Source organism: Pseudochaenichthys georgianus, chromosome 10 (genome assembly GCF_902827115.2).
Source record: "Pseudochaenichthys georgianus chromosome 10, fPseGeo1.2, whole genome shotgun sequence".
Lineage (NCBI taxonomy): Eukaryota > Metazoa > Chordata > Actinopteri > Perciformes > Channichthyidae > Pseudochaenichthys > Pseudochaenichthys georgianus.
Genome location: NC_047512.1, coordinates 7,970,623 through 7,985,718, shown reverse-complemented (window position 1 = coordinate 7,985,718; position 15,096 = coordinate 7,970,623). Strand labels below are relative to the sequence as shown.

Sequence of the window (15,096 nt, the reverse complement as noted above, 5' to 3'; positions counted from 1 at the left end):
TCTAGTGAATAGTCATTCAGGAGAGGGTTTTCATTATTCGACAACTCATAACACTAAATTCTCCCTTTGGACATTTTGCTCACAGATCAAGCAGGATTGTTTTGATGGTGGATGTTGGAATTAAAGAGTAATCAAAGGCGGAAAAGCAGTTGTAAGTGTTTTGCACAACACAACAGTGATGTCACCGTGGAGTACATGTCTACGTCACAGCTGCGAGATAAGTAAAACCACTGGAAGTCAGTCAAGTTTCTCTTTACACTCGGATTTACATTTACAACACGCACTAGAACACAAAGAGCCTGACTTACACTCAGAGTAAACCTGTGTATCTGCCTTTGTCTCTCTCTCTTTCCCATCGGACTAACTCACCGTTCTTGTATGCTTTGACGATATTTGTAATCTGTTCGCCGGTCCTGGAGGCCAGGATCTCGATCAGCACCTCGTCCTCAGTGCCGATGCCCTGGGAACCAGAAACAAGACGTGGATGAACATTGAGTCGTGCAGCAGCGTGTTCTCATAGACATCTGTTCTGTTATCCCTTTGTATGGACATCAGTATAGGTCTGCATAAAAAACGAAAAAGTCTGCAATTGGAGCTTTAATAATCTCAGTTAAGAAGTCATTACCTTTGAGGTTCAGTCATACTTTAAAAGCAAACACTCTTCTCTCCGATTTAATTAACCTTCAAGTGAAAAGAAAAATGTCGAGCAAGCCAAACCAATGGATCAGAAGGCGAGGGGAATGTCAAGGCCAAGTTTTTATTGCTTCGCCTTCACTTTGATTGAACGATTCATTTGTGTTTCGTGTGTGACGTTCCAATGTAATGAAAGAATATGACCAGGAGCCTGGAGTTTGAAAGAAACTATTTTTCCCCGGGAAAACCACCAATCAAATCTCCAAAACAAACGGACCCGGTGATTAAAGGTAAAACACTGAAGAAAGTAGTTTCATGTGTTTCTCCAGTTGGGCGCTGCTAACCGAGCTAGCTCAGCTTGTTGCTCAGATAACTTAAGATCCAGACGTCCGTGACTAAAATCCTTCAGCCGGTTAAATATAGTTACAAATAAATAAATTGTATAGCATTAAAGTTCAAGAAAGGATGGTTTGCGGGGGGTGAAAAAAACTGTATTTTTTTCAATTCCTGTATGTTTTCATATCTATATATTATATATCAGGGGGGGAATAAATAAATAATGGCAATGTCAGTTTTTTCCAATATCGTGCAGCCCTAGGAGGGATACAACAATCCTATTAGGGCCTCTTTAATGCTCTGTGTGATATAAAAAGCAGCAGGTGCTCAGTTGCTGATGATGCCCAAAAGCTAAATAAATCGATATTAAAATACGAATAGTTTCTGTAACTATAAAATTAATTTGCAAATCTACAGCACCAATACATTACATTAGTGCTCAGATTTTATACCTCTACTTTGCCGTGACATCATTTTCATTTGAGCCACATTAAAGTTGCAGTAAGTGGATATGAAGATAAATAAAATAAAAAACACCGTTCTGTTACAGCCTGCACTGAAACGCAAAGACAAAGCACAGGAGGGAAGGCAGTCACAAAGATATTAAAACAAGATTGCATCTCAAGAGTAGCTCTAATGAAAACCAGCCTGGACCTCTGGAGAAAGCACCACCTTGTGGAAGATGACTTTCATTATGAAGGACTGTGTCGAGTGCTTGGCCTGCATGGTCATATTTCAAGGGGGTCGTTAAATTGTAAATGTCAACCTAATTTTCAACCCAACATGTGTACTGCAGGAATTTCATTCAACAAGCACAGAATAAGTTTCTGTACATTGGTGTAATAAATAAATCAGCTGGTCATTCTTGGTTTGATACTAAAGCCTGAAAACAAGCAAACCTGTTACTATAGTAATATCTCAAATCATGAGCAACTACAAAAGTCTGCATTGTCCCTTCAAATGACTTGATTCAATAAACCTAGTTATATTCCAGCATAGGGTATTCATCACTCTTAGCAGTTTTATTTGTAATGCCATGTAGTGTACTGTTATAAACTATTTGAAATGTCAAATCAACACAAAACGTTCTGCTCTCACAGCGTACATTCAAACTTGTTGATCAGGTGATGCGAATGCCAAAGCTCTGCATGCCATTTTAAGTGCAAGGCTTAAAGAGCCTTCGCCAGTGTCCTCCTGCTGGGACGAGTGGAAGTGAGTGCCTTTGAAAAGGTCCGGTGCTCAGCTGAGTTGTGCACTAACACCACTGTTTCGTCTACGGGTTTGAGGCTCATTTGCATATAAAGTCTGCAATCTATATTAAGTGGAGCATTGGAGGAAAGGTTCCTTAGTTACCTTCAGAGCCTTGTGCAGTTGGGAAGCATCGTATGAAACAGGAGGGGTCATCAAGGCCACGATCAAACTCTCAAACAGCCCCCCGAGCTCCGACTTCAGAGCGCTGACCAGGTCCTGATGTGGGGGAAAGATTATTAAGAACAGTTTTTTAATATCAACCAAATGCTTTTATAATATATACAGGTTCGATTGGCGGCGTTAAGTTCCTGTTCTTAGATTGTGATCTTTTTTCAATTTAAATCAATTATTTATCCGTTTTTTTCTCATTAAAATGTCTCATTCATCTTTTCATTTGCCCGTTTTTGATACTGTTCCAATCTCAAAATACAATTGCATGTCATCTATAAACAAATATTTGATATCCGTGAATGCGCAAATATAAATGTCATGATTCTTTTTAATATAAATGGACACAATCTGTAATCGACACAATAATAGTCTTTTCAAGAAAGAATAACAATTCAGAATAAAATAGCCATCTGGGAATTTTAAGTTTCTTCACAGTAAATACTAGTCCTACAATATTGTATTCCAGCAAAGAAACAAAATCCCTTTACAGTTCCCCATTAAACTATTATAAATAAGGCAACGAAACTTCCTAATTAAAGCAGCTACATGCAAAATCTCTATAACTGAATAAAAAGTAGTAGTAGTGGAAGTATAGTGGGAGGAGTAGTAGTAGAGAAAGTATAGTGGAAGTAGTAGTTGTAGTTTTAGTGGAAGTAGTAGACGAAGTATAGTAGTGGAAGTAGTAGTAGCAGCAGAGGAAGTATAGTGGAAGTAATAGTAGTAGTAGTTTTAGTGAAAGTAGCAGACGAAGTATAGTAGTGGAAGTAGTAGTAGCAGCAGAGGAAGTATAGTGGAAGTAGTAGTGGACGAAGTATAGTTATAGCCGCGTTCACACCGCAGTACGCTAAATGAAGTAGTAGTGGAAGTAGTAGTCGACGACGAAGTATAGTAGTAGCAGCAGCAGAGGAAGTATAGTGGAAGTAGTAGTAGGTGTAGTGAAAGAAGTAGTAGACGAAGTAGGAGTGGAAGTAGTAGTAGACGAAGTATAGTAGTAGCAGCAGCAGAGGAAGTATAGTGGAAGTAGTAGTAGACGAAGTATAGTAGTAGCAGCAGCAGAGGAAGTATAGTGGAAGTAGTAGTAGACGAAGTATAGTAGTAGCAGCAGCAGAGGAAGTATAGTGGAAGTAGTAGTAGACGAAGTATAGTAGTAGCAGCAGCAGAGGAAGTATAGTGGAAGTAGTAGTAGACGAAGTATAGTAGTAGCAGCAGCAGCGTGGAAGTAGTAGTGAAAGTATAGTGGAATTAGTAGCATAGAAAACCCCCAATGACAACATTAGGGGTAAAATATTAAGTGATTCTTCAGAAATCATTATAACCCTTGCTCCTCCCCCTGTTGCTGACATGATTATAGTAATAAGAACAAGACCTGTACCTGCAGAGACGCGTACAAAGTATTTGTTTTTTCTTTGCTATAACTACCAGCTAATCAAACAGCACATATTTCTCACAGACAGCTTTATTGATTTCTGTCATCACATATCAGGGCGTTGCTGGGAGCAAACCCTCGTTAAATACGGTGAGAAGAGTGAGTGTGAGTGTGAGTGTGAGTGTGTGTGTGACCCAAGGGATCCTTTAATCTACCGTGCTAGGCAAGTTCAATATAGAGTCAACCACTCATCTCTTCAACGGCTCAATATGTGAGACCTCCAACAGAAAGTGTATTTATTTCTAGATTAAATAATCCATATCTCTTTTCACAAGCCGTTTCGATTTCAAATGAAATTCTTGGAGGGATTTTTCAAAAGGTTAATATTGCAGTGCCTGACCCACCGTCTGGTATAAACTGAAACTAGCAGCAGAGAAATAAGAGTGCACTCTACAGGGGATAATAAAATATCTCTTATTTTAGATGCCATTGCTAAACAGTAAGAAGAAATGTTGATAAAAGGTTTATTTGGCAAAGCCCCGTGATATCCAGAGATACTCCACGAGCAATTTGGTGATTTTCTGATGCACCCTTGTTTCCTCTCAAGCTGCCACTCTGCACTTAAAATCTGCTTTTCCATTTCACCCAGGGAAAGCAAATGAACTCGCAGCTTTCAATCCACAGGTGGTCATAAAATCGCTCCACGGCGAGATAGAGGAGTGAGAGCAGGCGAGCGTAAAATGCACAGGGTCGTGTGCGACTAACTGCACTCTGGTCCACGGGGGCTAGGGGAATGGTCACTTCTTGAATGAATGTTGCCCTGTGTGGCTGTTGAATGTTAATACAAAATGTCAAGTCTTGCCCTTTCATTTTTAATGACGGAAGAAAGTTATTATTTATGATGGCTGGCTGACATTTAAAACTCAGCCAGATCCTTTAAAAGTAGCAACAGTTCTGCTTAAAGGATGTTGATCATGAACAGAGACTATCTGAAAATTATTATTATTTATTTTTTTGTTCGTTATTATTTGTTTTTTTGGTACTTTGTTATAATTATTAATCTGAGTGAAAAAAAGAAAAAAAGAGAATATATATATTATTGTTATATTTTTTTGTTTCTGACATGTTCAATACATTGACTAAACTAAACTATGTAATTGGGCAACAATTATAAAACCCTTCATTTATACTGTAGTTAAAGTAGTATGTGACACAAATCTAGACTTTTGCACCTCTTAAGAAAATCTAACATTTTAGATTTTGGCCAATCAGAGGTCAGTTCAGATAGAGGGAGTTTTTGCCAATACTTCTGGTCGTCCCGTCAGTGCGCCAACACTATTAGGTTCAAGCACAAAGAGTCCATGGATTGGCTCAGGAAAATATTGTGTTTTGGGTTCAAATGAATAAGTGAATGGCGGAAGTTATTTAAGGGGCCTGCCAATCCAATCCACTTTATGTATATAGCACAGTTTAAAAACAGAGGGTTTGCCAAAGTGCTTCACAATGAACATAAAATATAATATTACACGAATAGATACAAAAAAAGCACACACAAGAATAAATACAAGGCACATAAAGGCTATGGACAGACAGTAAAAGCATACAAATGGGTATGACATAGCTCAGACTGACTGGTAAGCGAGGGGAAATAGGTGTGGCATGTCAAACTGCAAATGGAACTATTCCCTTTCACACGGCGGAATATCCTGCCGTTTAAAAGCTAAATCTCACCAACATTTTCTCTTCATCTCTAAAAACGTTGTCGATAACGTAGCTATAATGCCTCGAATCACAGTACGCCATCTCACAGGGCTTTAGAACCACACAAGTCTGCAAAGAAAACAGAAGGTCATTCTTATAGAGTTGCAGCCATATAACGGCATCAGGACTGAAAACACTTTATGCTCGTGTTTGAATTGTATGCAAAGTCAGGTTGCTCTTTGAAGCGCGTTTATATGCCCGTGCTCGTTTGAAGGTCTTTGGACAGAGGGGGAATAGGAGAGCTGCATGATGAGGGCAGGTCGTTGTTTTTCCTTTTAGAAAACTGCCCACCCTGAGTTACAATATGCTTAAAAATGATAATCAAATAGTGCCTCCCCTTCCCAATATTTACTTAGAAGATACAGAAGTTATATCAGCAATTGGCACTTCAAACTTGTCCTGCAGAAAAATGTACTTTGACTGATGGATAGTATTAAGCAAGCTTATAGTTACTTCTTTTGATGGCATTTGTTTTCAAAAAACACATTGAATACCGTCAGCCCCGCTCTTAAAAAATAAACCATCAGATATATCCGTGCCTTTAGGTGTCCACACGTGACGCGGTGGACACGGTGACATAACCAGTAACCATGCATCAGACTGACGGCAGCTCGTCATCGGGTCCGTTTCCCCTCCAGCAGCTCAGCTTACCTTTCCGTGCGTCTTTTTATACACCGCCTTGATATCCTGGCGCTGATCGTTGCTGCGTGAAGTCAGAAGCATGAGGATGGTGTCTTCATTCGTACCTGCAGCAAGTCAAGCCAGCATTAAATAACATCCAATAGTAATGATGATGTGAATCCTATAGACATTTCTCTAAATAATGTTCGCAAAGCGATTTATAAACGAGAAGCATACAAGTCTGTTGATGCTGCGTAATCATATTATGTTCTCTAGTTTTTAATTTGTTGTCTGTATCTTGGCCAGGACTCGTTAAAAAAAAAAACATGCAATTCAAACCCAGGCAACAATGATAAAATAAAAATCTCAAAACAACTAAACACACCCATTAACAGAAGATGCAATTAACAGATATCATGCGACAGAACATTAAAGTGCACAGTGGTGATTCACATTCAAACCTGTTCATAAATGCGTGTTTTTAGAAGATTTAGAACAAAACCAATATTTTAGAAGCCCAATATCTTCAGGCATGTTGTTCCACCGTGCCGGCGCCATTAGGAGCTTCACATAATCGCTTGCCAGATAAAGGCTGAATGGTTGTACCAATCTGTTAGCAGAAGCATGAGCTCCTTGAAAATAATTGACGCCTCCATAATGAAAAGTCGGCAAAGCCATGATCTAACAATAAATACTCTCCACGAAGTCACCTGCCCCCCTGTGTTATATTTAAATATTGAATGAAACTCGTGTATGACTTGCCTCCAGGGTTAACAAAGAATCATAACATTGAGAAGATTCCTGATGATTTGAAGTAGATTGTGCTCCGAGATGTTTTAATTAAGAGTCAAGGCATTTACTTCAATGAATAGAGCATGTTCTAAATGTTTGGATGGCTCAGGTTACAGTATTTCACCCTAGTGTGAGTTACAGACATCAAATAATAATTTGGAGGGCATAGTATTCCCTTATGTAAAGCAGGCCTAGAATAGAGGATGTTGACAATGTGATAGCCTCAAACAATAAATAAACAATAACCCTGCTGTTGTTGTGGCGGCTCACCTTACAGGGAACCCTCACACATGCCCTCTGAGTCACAGTACACTGTAATTATTTCATTATGTTTTGCAACAATTTGGTTTATCCAAAGTATTCTGTACAAACAATTCATGCATTTTCAACTTTTTCCAGGAAAAACACCTTATTTTGAAATTCCTAAATGTTTTGCTTCACTTTAAGATGTCAATTTTAACTGTTAAGTGTCAGTTGTATTGTCACCATAAACTCGTTAGCAAAGATTGAAACAATTACTACAATTGTTTTACTAAACATCTGCCCGTTTCTTTTGTGCGGTGTGTCTGTTTGACGCTACAATAAGTGCTCATTACTGCGTTTCTTTTGCATCAACGTGAGTTTAAAACTTGGTGGTGCTCAGTTTCTCTTCTAATTAGACCAAGCACACTGAAAAGTCAAATGATTTATTTTGCACCACAGGAAGAATGTCAATACTCGGTTCAAATCAACCACACCTGCCATCATACCGTCACTGCATGCTTGTTTTTTACTGATTATACGCTTACTTTCCAAGTGTCTTTGCAAGATTCAGCCTCATCATTCCTCTGTTTTGTTATACAGTATGGTGTGTTTTTGATCTGCTGTCAGGGAACAACAGTTGCTTCACTGTCACATTTACAGTGATGTGCATCAATGTGCTTTGTCCCCGAGAATAAATACCTAAATTAAAATAAGAAAAGCAAATTAACGTCCACCCTGACAACCGTGTCATCACTGATGTTATATTGTTTTTTAGAGAGGAGCAGAACAAGCGTTTTATTGCATTGTAAAACTACGTCTTTTACTTTGCATCATTCCACTTCAATTATAGTTCCCCACGAAGGTGACGTGTGGACCGATGACGTTACTGCCAGGGATAAAGTAGCAGAGAGTGTAATGACGCCTTATATCAGGAGTGTCAAACTCAATTTCATCGCGGGCCACATTAGCATTATGGTTGCACTCAAAGGGCCGGTGGCAACTATATAAATATACAAACATATATAAAATAATGTATTATATGACATTATTGCCTCTGAATTGGATTATTATCGGATAGGGTAATAACTTAGTAATTAACTACGTCTGAAAGCAGAAGTCATGGGCAAATAATTGCAAGTTTCTTCTATGCGCATGTCACAAAACGAGATGCATTGTGGGACATGTAGTTTATGGGCAACCTGCTTCTGTAAAGTGGCATGCAACCGTATAATAAACATATTATATTCTTTGCCAGATCTTGCGGGCCACATCAAATGGAGTCGCGGGCCGGATTTGACCCCCGGGCCTTGAGTTTAACACCCCTGCCTTATATGAATCAAGCTCATTAATGACCCATGTCTATTTACATGTTCCACTTGAATTTATAAAAGATTTCAAGGATCAGCGGGAACCCGTGACTATCTTAGTTGTAACTGCCACCTAAAAAAAAACCTTCCACTGTGTAAATCATGTAGCTATGTTTACATTTCCTTGTGGTGTTACAATTATATACAGTCTATGGTGTTACATGCCAAGTGTAAGAATGAAAATCTAGAAAGCCTAAATAAGAGAGAGAAAACTGACCTAATCCCTTCATGGCTTTATGGAGTATTTCAGCATCGTGTTCGGCGTTGAAGTTGACGAAGGGTCTCACGCTGCCTCTGTACGCCTGCGGGAAGAGAGCAACACGAACACATGATGAAAAATGATAAATACATAGTTAACAAAAACAAAAGTTTCTTGTACTGGTTAGTGAAACTGCTGTGAAAAACTCTATGTATGAGTATGCTGTAACAGGTGTTTTTAATTTGCAAATGAAATTAATTTTTGTTCAGACAAGTATGTCTTAAGGGAAATAAAACATTTTAGTTTGACGCTTATTTTCAGGCATCATATTTGTATTTTGTGTCTCTACTGTGACATGTTTTAATGCTCAAAAAGCTCTTTACTCTTCTCATGTGCTGCGGCACCTCTTTTCACCCTCTGTCTGAAACTAGAGCCCAGTCTGTTCTGATTGGCCAGCTCTGTTGCGATTGCTCAACCTCTTAGCGATGTCCCCCATCACGTAGCCTACAATGTGTTGGGGTGCTAGCCAATAGAAGTGTGAGTGTTGCGTAGTGATGTCTATGTTACGAAAGTAAACAAAGGAGTCGTTTCAGACCATTTACATGAACTAAATCTTACATCACGCACTACAGGGAAGGGAAAACCCCAAAAGCATAAAAGGGCCTCTTTAAGTGGGTTGCTGTACCTTTAAGAGATGCAATAATGAAATGAATATTGTTTGACTATTCATTTGTATTGCCCTCTAATGGTCTGTGTATTATACGAGGAGAAGACGCTACCATATAATAAGAATAAAACCATGGGCATAAAACATTTAGAGATACTAGACATTACTGCAGAAGACATAATGTAACTCCATAAAAACCCACCATAACTCTGAGGCAAGTACCTTAACCTCAATCAAGTGTGGCTGCTGCTTTGTGTCATGCAAGTATTTTTAAAAGACCCTTGCAGATTGTTCTTCAGGGGAAAAGTCATTTATAGAAAAAGCAATACAAAAAACTGTCACAGCTGCAGCTCCGATCAACTCAGCAGGAAGGAGCTGTGGGAGAATATTGTCTGCAGCTCCTCTCAGCAAAGTTCTGTTTTTATAATCTCTTTTATGGTTTGTCATCTGATTTCAAGAACCTCTTTTTGCAATGAGACAATGTTTACTTTGAAGTGTCACTTAAACACGTCTTTGTCCCAGCTTTAACCCCACGTCATGAAACTCAATTTAGATTTGACACTGATGGTCTCTTTAGAGACAATGCATCTTTGATTCTTCTTCTACGGTAAAAAAATAACTGCGCTATTTCAAATCCCACATTCATTACTGGGATTTGAGTCAACGTGTATTGTAAGCTCAATTTCTCTGTCTTTTGTCACAAGATTTCATTTTACAAAGACATCAGTTTTAACTTTCAAGCTGTCATGTAATTCTTGCCAACGTCGCGGCTGCCGTGGTGGTATTACGCACCATTTTGATCTCTCAACAAACTCGTGAGGATCAAATTAAATCCAGGATATCAAATGAAGCTGCTCTCTCTCTCTTTTGTGCTAATGTGAGCATACTAAGCGAGTCGTACTGATGTTTTTCTAATGAGTGCATTGTGGCAGAACATCCTTTTAGTGAATTAGGGATCATGAACAAGACAGGGGATCGAAAGCCTATGTCAAGATTTCACAGTGTAGGAGAAGGAATTAGGATTTAATAAAAAAAGTCGAATGCTGACAGTTTTTTGTGATGTGTATTGTTGAAGGCTGATCATGCAGCACTACAGGTCTCGGTGTGGTTTAAAAATACACTGACCTTTCAGACACGACACACTTCATCACACAAACAGGTTAATTCTGGTGCTGTATACACTAGTTTTAATTACCTCCAACAGTGAGGCTATGCTTGTTAGCAGTAAGAAACCACTGGGCTAATTGCCATAAAACCTGGTGGAAAGGTGAAGCACTGGTCAACAATTATTATATTATATTGAGTGGATCACAGTAAGTAAGATACACAATATTATTTCCACTGTAAAAACGGCCTTGAAGAAGATCTGCGATCAGCGAGTGCCATTTGAAATCCACTCCAATACAAACAAAAACAGAGTTGTTTCTGGCAGTTTTAAAAGCTTAAACTTTACATACTTTAAGGATATTAAATGTAACATAAAATAAAACAAAGAAAGGAAACTCTTACCATCATTTCTGCTGATTGAAAACAAACGAAGTAGACTGGAAGAAAGTGAAACATTCATATTGCAGGGTTAGTAATATGTAGCTGTAGGTAGAAAAGTGTAGCCTACACAATGAAGCTCAGCGCAAGTTCTTTCAGGAAGTCTGGGTAGGCTATATATATTCACTCCGCAGCTGCATACAATCAGCTCATCACGGGCGTTCTTAACCTATTACATTTCACCTCAATCTCCAGCAGCCAATCACCGTGCTGCAGCCAAACTTTAAAATGGTTCTCCTCTCTCCTGCAGTCAGCTGTGATTTCAGGAGTGATTTCAGGAGTGATTTCAGGTGTGATTTCAGGTTTTCATGCTGCCGCCCGCCTCCTCCCCATCCACGTCCTCCCCATCCGCCTCCTTCATCATATCCAGTGCCAGGACAGCTAACCCAAAGACCTCATCACTAGCGATGGCGAGATGAAGCCTTGTGAAGCTTTGAAGCTTTCCAGACAATTGGTTCGCTAAAGGGTTCGTCTCATGAGGCTTCATCATGGGCTTCATTTGAACACAAACCCCCCTGTTGGTCAAAGTGTGTAAAACAGGCAGATTGGACATCTCAACAGTGTGCTCTATCTCATACCGAGTTCCCAATGAGTAAAGCCTTAGAATAACTCTAAACAACGAACATTAAATCATATTTTCATGTTAACAATATTGTTTTTATTCCAGTTTAATGATTGTGATTGAAAAGCCTAAGGAGGCTGCTAAACATTGCAAAGAGGGATTTGTATTCCTTAATAATATTCATAAACGTAACCATGTTGTAGCCTGAGAAAGGCTGAACCATATCAAAGAATACATTTATTAACCACGTTATCTCATTTAGCTGTAGCTTTTATAAACAACAACAAATAATCATTGACCAGTCGTTGAACCAGGGACCCTGCGGTTGAGAGTCAACTGCTTTACAGCTGAGCCACAGCCAACACACTGAATCTACCTGAAAACACTGGATACTATTTATTCAATTATTTATTCATGTTTTTATTCCTAGATTTATTTATGCTTTTATTTATTTATACTTATGACATGTTCCGACCTCTAGCCTATATTAGTGAGGGTCTGAGCTCTCTTAATTCCATCGTGTCACCGGGCCCAGGTACAGGAGGGGTAATATCATTCTTATTATACATCCATGGGTAATATGAGCGTTGTGGTTCAACCGATCTAGAGCACTTTCTGAAGCAGTCACGTGGTATTGAGAGGCAGCGAGCATGGCAGCGAGGCTTCGTTTGTCATCGGTGACGTCACTGGCCCAAAAAGATACAAGCCTCGATACATGCTTCATAAAAAGCTGCGGGGATTACTCGACACACGGGGTGTTTCTCAATGTCAAGGAAGGATGCTCCAGAGCCACTATTTCAAGGATGCTACGTCATCGAGTCCCGCCAAAGGACTGTTCCAATGTCCAGGCTCCTTGGAATTCTACCGAGCCCGGCTTCCTTCGTTGCGAGACATTTCGAGGCTGCCCATGTGTATCCTCCACGGTCTTAAAATCCCCACAATGCTTTGCGCACGGATCAATTTCCAAATCTTTGGCGGAAATCGCGCTCCATTTAAGGCGGGGCCTTGCATATGACGCACACCTGTTAGCCTGTTCCACCATTCTTCGTTTTCCGAGGCTAGGAAGGATTCTTGCCTCGCTTCTGAAGGAAGTGACTCGGAAGACATGTCCTACCAAGGAAGCGTCCTCGACATTGAGAAACACCCACGCTCTGAAGCCTCGGCGCAATGCGTAACATCACTACTCATCACACCTCCTCTTCATCCCATCTCCTCATCAAATCCAGATCTTCAGCATCATCACCATGTGTCTCTGGGGTTCCCTATATGCTCACGGCTGCATTTCCCCCTCTAGATATACGATTTCAGGATCGGGGTCTAATATGGCATGTGTCAATAAATGTTATTTAAACAAAATGAAGTCTCTCCTGATTGAACTGTTGTAAGTACTGAAACACAAATTCAAGGTAGGCTACTTGTACTGAACATTTCCATTTTACACAACTTCATCGAAGAGGAACATTTTAATTTTAACCTCTTTTTCAAACCATGTAGCCTAATTAGAATTGAATTAGAATGGTTTTAATAAACTTAAGCTTGGAGTCTTTCTTTTATAGATTGAGAGGTTCTCCTACTTCTCTACACTACTTAAAATGCCTCTTGGATCAGCTGGAAAATCAATTACAAAGTATTAAACAGGACTCTAAAAAGTCAAGTTTTTAGAGATACATCCTCAGAAGACAGTGTCAAGCAAACCAACACATGATGATCTTAAAATATTATAAGGTAAGGTACATCATCATTAATACTCAATAAGAAGACATAATGGAATAACAGATGCATAAAAGAGATACAGAATAGTTTAAAAACAACATTGTAAATACGGTAGGTGCTAAAACACGTTAAAAGACTTCTGGATAAGTGATCATATATGATAATGAAGCGACAGGATATATATATAGGAATGAAATACAACACCTACACAGCAGTTAAAAGCAACCCACACAACAATGCAGCAGTAATATGAATCCAAAACAACCTATATAATAGTAAACCATCGACAGGGAACATTTTACTGCCTATAATCTGTTTAAATTATATTAAAGAGTGTTGTACTATAGCTTTTACTTTAATTAAAGAGTACTTCTTCCACCACCGTTAGTATGTTACTCTCCAAAACAAAGCATGAGTCCAGAGGAATTAGAAACTGTAAGTGTTCTTACCGACAGGTGTGTTTCTGCTCTCTCCTCACGGGTGAAGTGCGGCTCAGGTGGAGCTCTTTATTTTCTCCTCTGCAGCGTCACAAGGGAAAGCTGTCAGGACCTCCTCTTCCTGCAGGGATCGAGTGTCCCGCGCAGTCAGTGGAAACACGAGATCATGACCTCATCAAGACGTTTTTTGTGTGACCTTTAAAAAAGTGACAAAGGGTTAAATATTTAAAAGCAAGTGGGTCTAAAGAGATGTTGTTATGAATAGTGGATGCCGTTTTAAGACGTTAAATTAAATTCCGGCGGGGTTCCTGGTATATTTAATTAATGAGAAAATAGTTACCACTCATCCCACTAAGTAATTATTTTTAAGAATAATAATTATGAATAAAGTGGTAACTAAATATTTGAAAAAGGAAACTCTAAATGTACTTCTGTCTGACTGCGTACCCTTTTTAAATCAACATGTCCCGAAATAAAGTAATTAATATATTAAAAGAACAGATGATTTGTATTTGAGCCTTATCAGAGGTGGATTATTCGTATCTTGTACAAAAATATAATCACAGTGACATTCAATTCTACATTACATTTTTACTACATTAGTCAAAAATACTCAATACAGAAAAATATCCTCTGTCAGTGTTATACTATCTATACTTATTGAATTATGCAACCTGTTAAGCCCCGAGCCTGTTTCCAGGTCTCAGGCTCGTAAATGGCATTCCCAGACCTTCACTTCTAAAAGGGGAACATTAATAATCTTTTTTCTCAAAGAAATAATAAACCTGTGAGTTGGATGTAGAAAAGTCAGAATCAATACAGATTTTTTTTATTTTAAAGTAAATTCAGATTGAACATAAATTATATTATTATTATTATTATTATTATTATTATTATTATTATTAGTTATGTGTTTGTGCCCTGATCAGGCGCTCCTAGTGTGATGTGTCATGTCTAGCTGTAGTTTCCTGTTATGGTTTTGTAGTCCTTATCGTTTCTCCTCCAGGTGTACCCATTTGTAATTAACCCAGGTGTGTCTTGTCTCGTCATTACCTCATGTATAAGGATTCTGCTTTCCCCTTTGTCTGTGGCTGATCCTGTCTGTGCAGTACGTGTTCTTGTCTGTCATTACTTTATATTTCCTTTGTCCAACCATGGTGGTAATTATTAATTAAATTCTTCTTTTGACTACTTCGGCTACCGTCTCCTTTATTATGTTGCCTTGACTCGACATTGAGCCTGCTAACAGTCAATGGTTACGTAATAGTGTCCATCCAAAAAAAAAAACATTACTTATACTGGCTGTCATCGGTGATACTGTTGTCAACCGCCTTATGTACGCAGATGATTTAATCATCTTCTCCCCGTACAGTGCAGGCTTACAACAGCTTCTGAGGATTTGTTCCCAGTATGGCATTGGTTTTAATATTAA

General features: G+C 38.9%; 1 protein-coding gene across 2 annotated transcripts in view; it reads right to left on the bottom strand.

Moving 5' to 3' along the window:
• The window catches only part of anxa5a (annexin A5a), a 37,599-nt gene that overhangs the window by 13,983 nt on the left and 8,520 nt on the right, over positions 1-15,096 (bottom strand). Inside the window, exons 2-7 of one of the 2 annotated variants that reach the window (XM_034093158.1) lie at positions 13,677-13,860; positions 10,917-10,951; positions 8,759-8,843; positions 6,170-6,264; positions 2,323-2,436; positions 370-460 (exon numbers count right to left, since the gene is read on the bottom strand). In XM_034093158.1, coding sequence (XP_033949049.1) covers positions 370-460; positions 2,323-2,436; positions 6,170-6,264; positions 8,759-8,843; positions 10,917-10,922 — 391 coding nt within the window. In that variant the 5' untranslated portion in view covers positions 10,923-10,951; positions 13,677-13,860. Of the gene's footprint in view, positions 1-369; positions 461-2,322; positions 2,437-6,169; positions 6,265-8,758; positions 8,844-10,916; positions 11,043-13,676; positions 13,861-15,096 lie in introns of those variants that run through there. The other variant, XM_034093157.1, reaches the window with a different exon arrangement.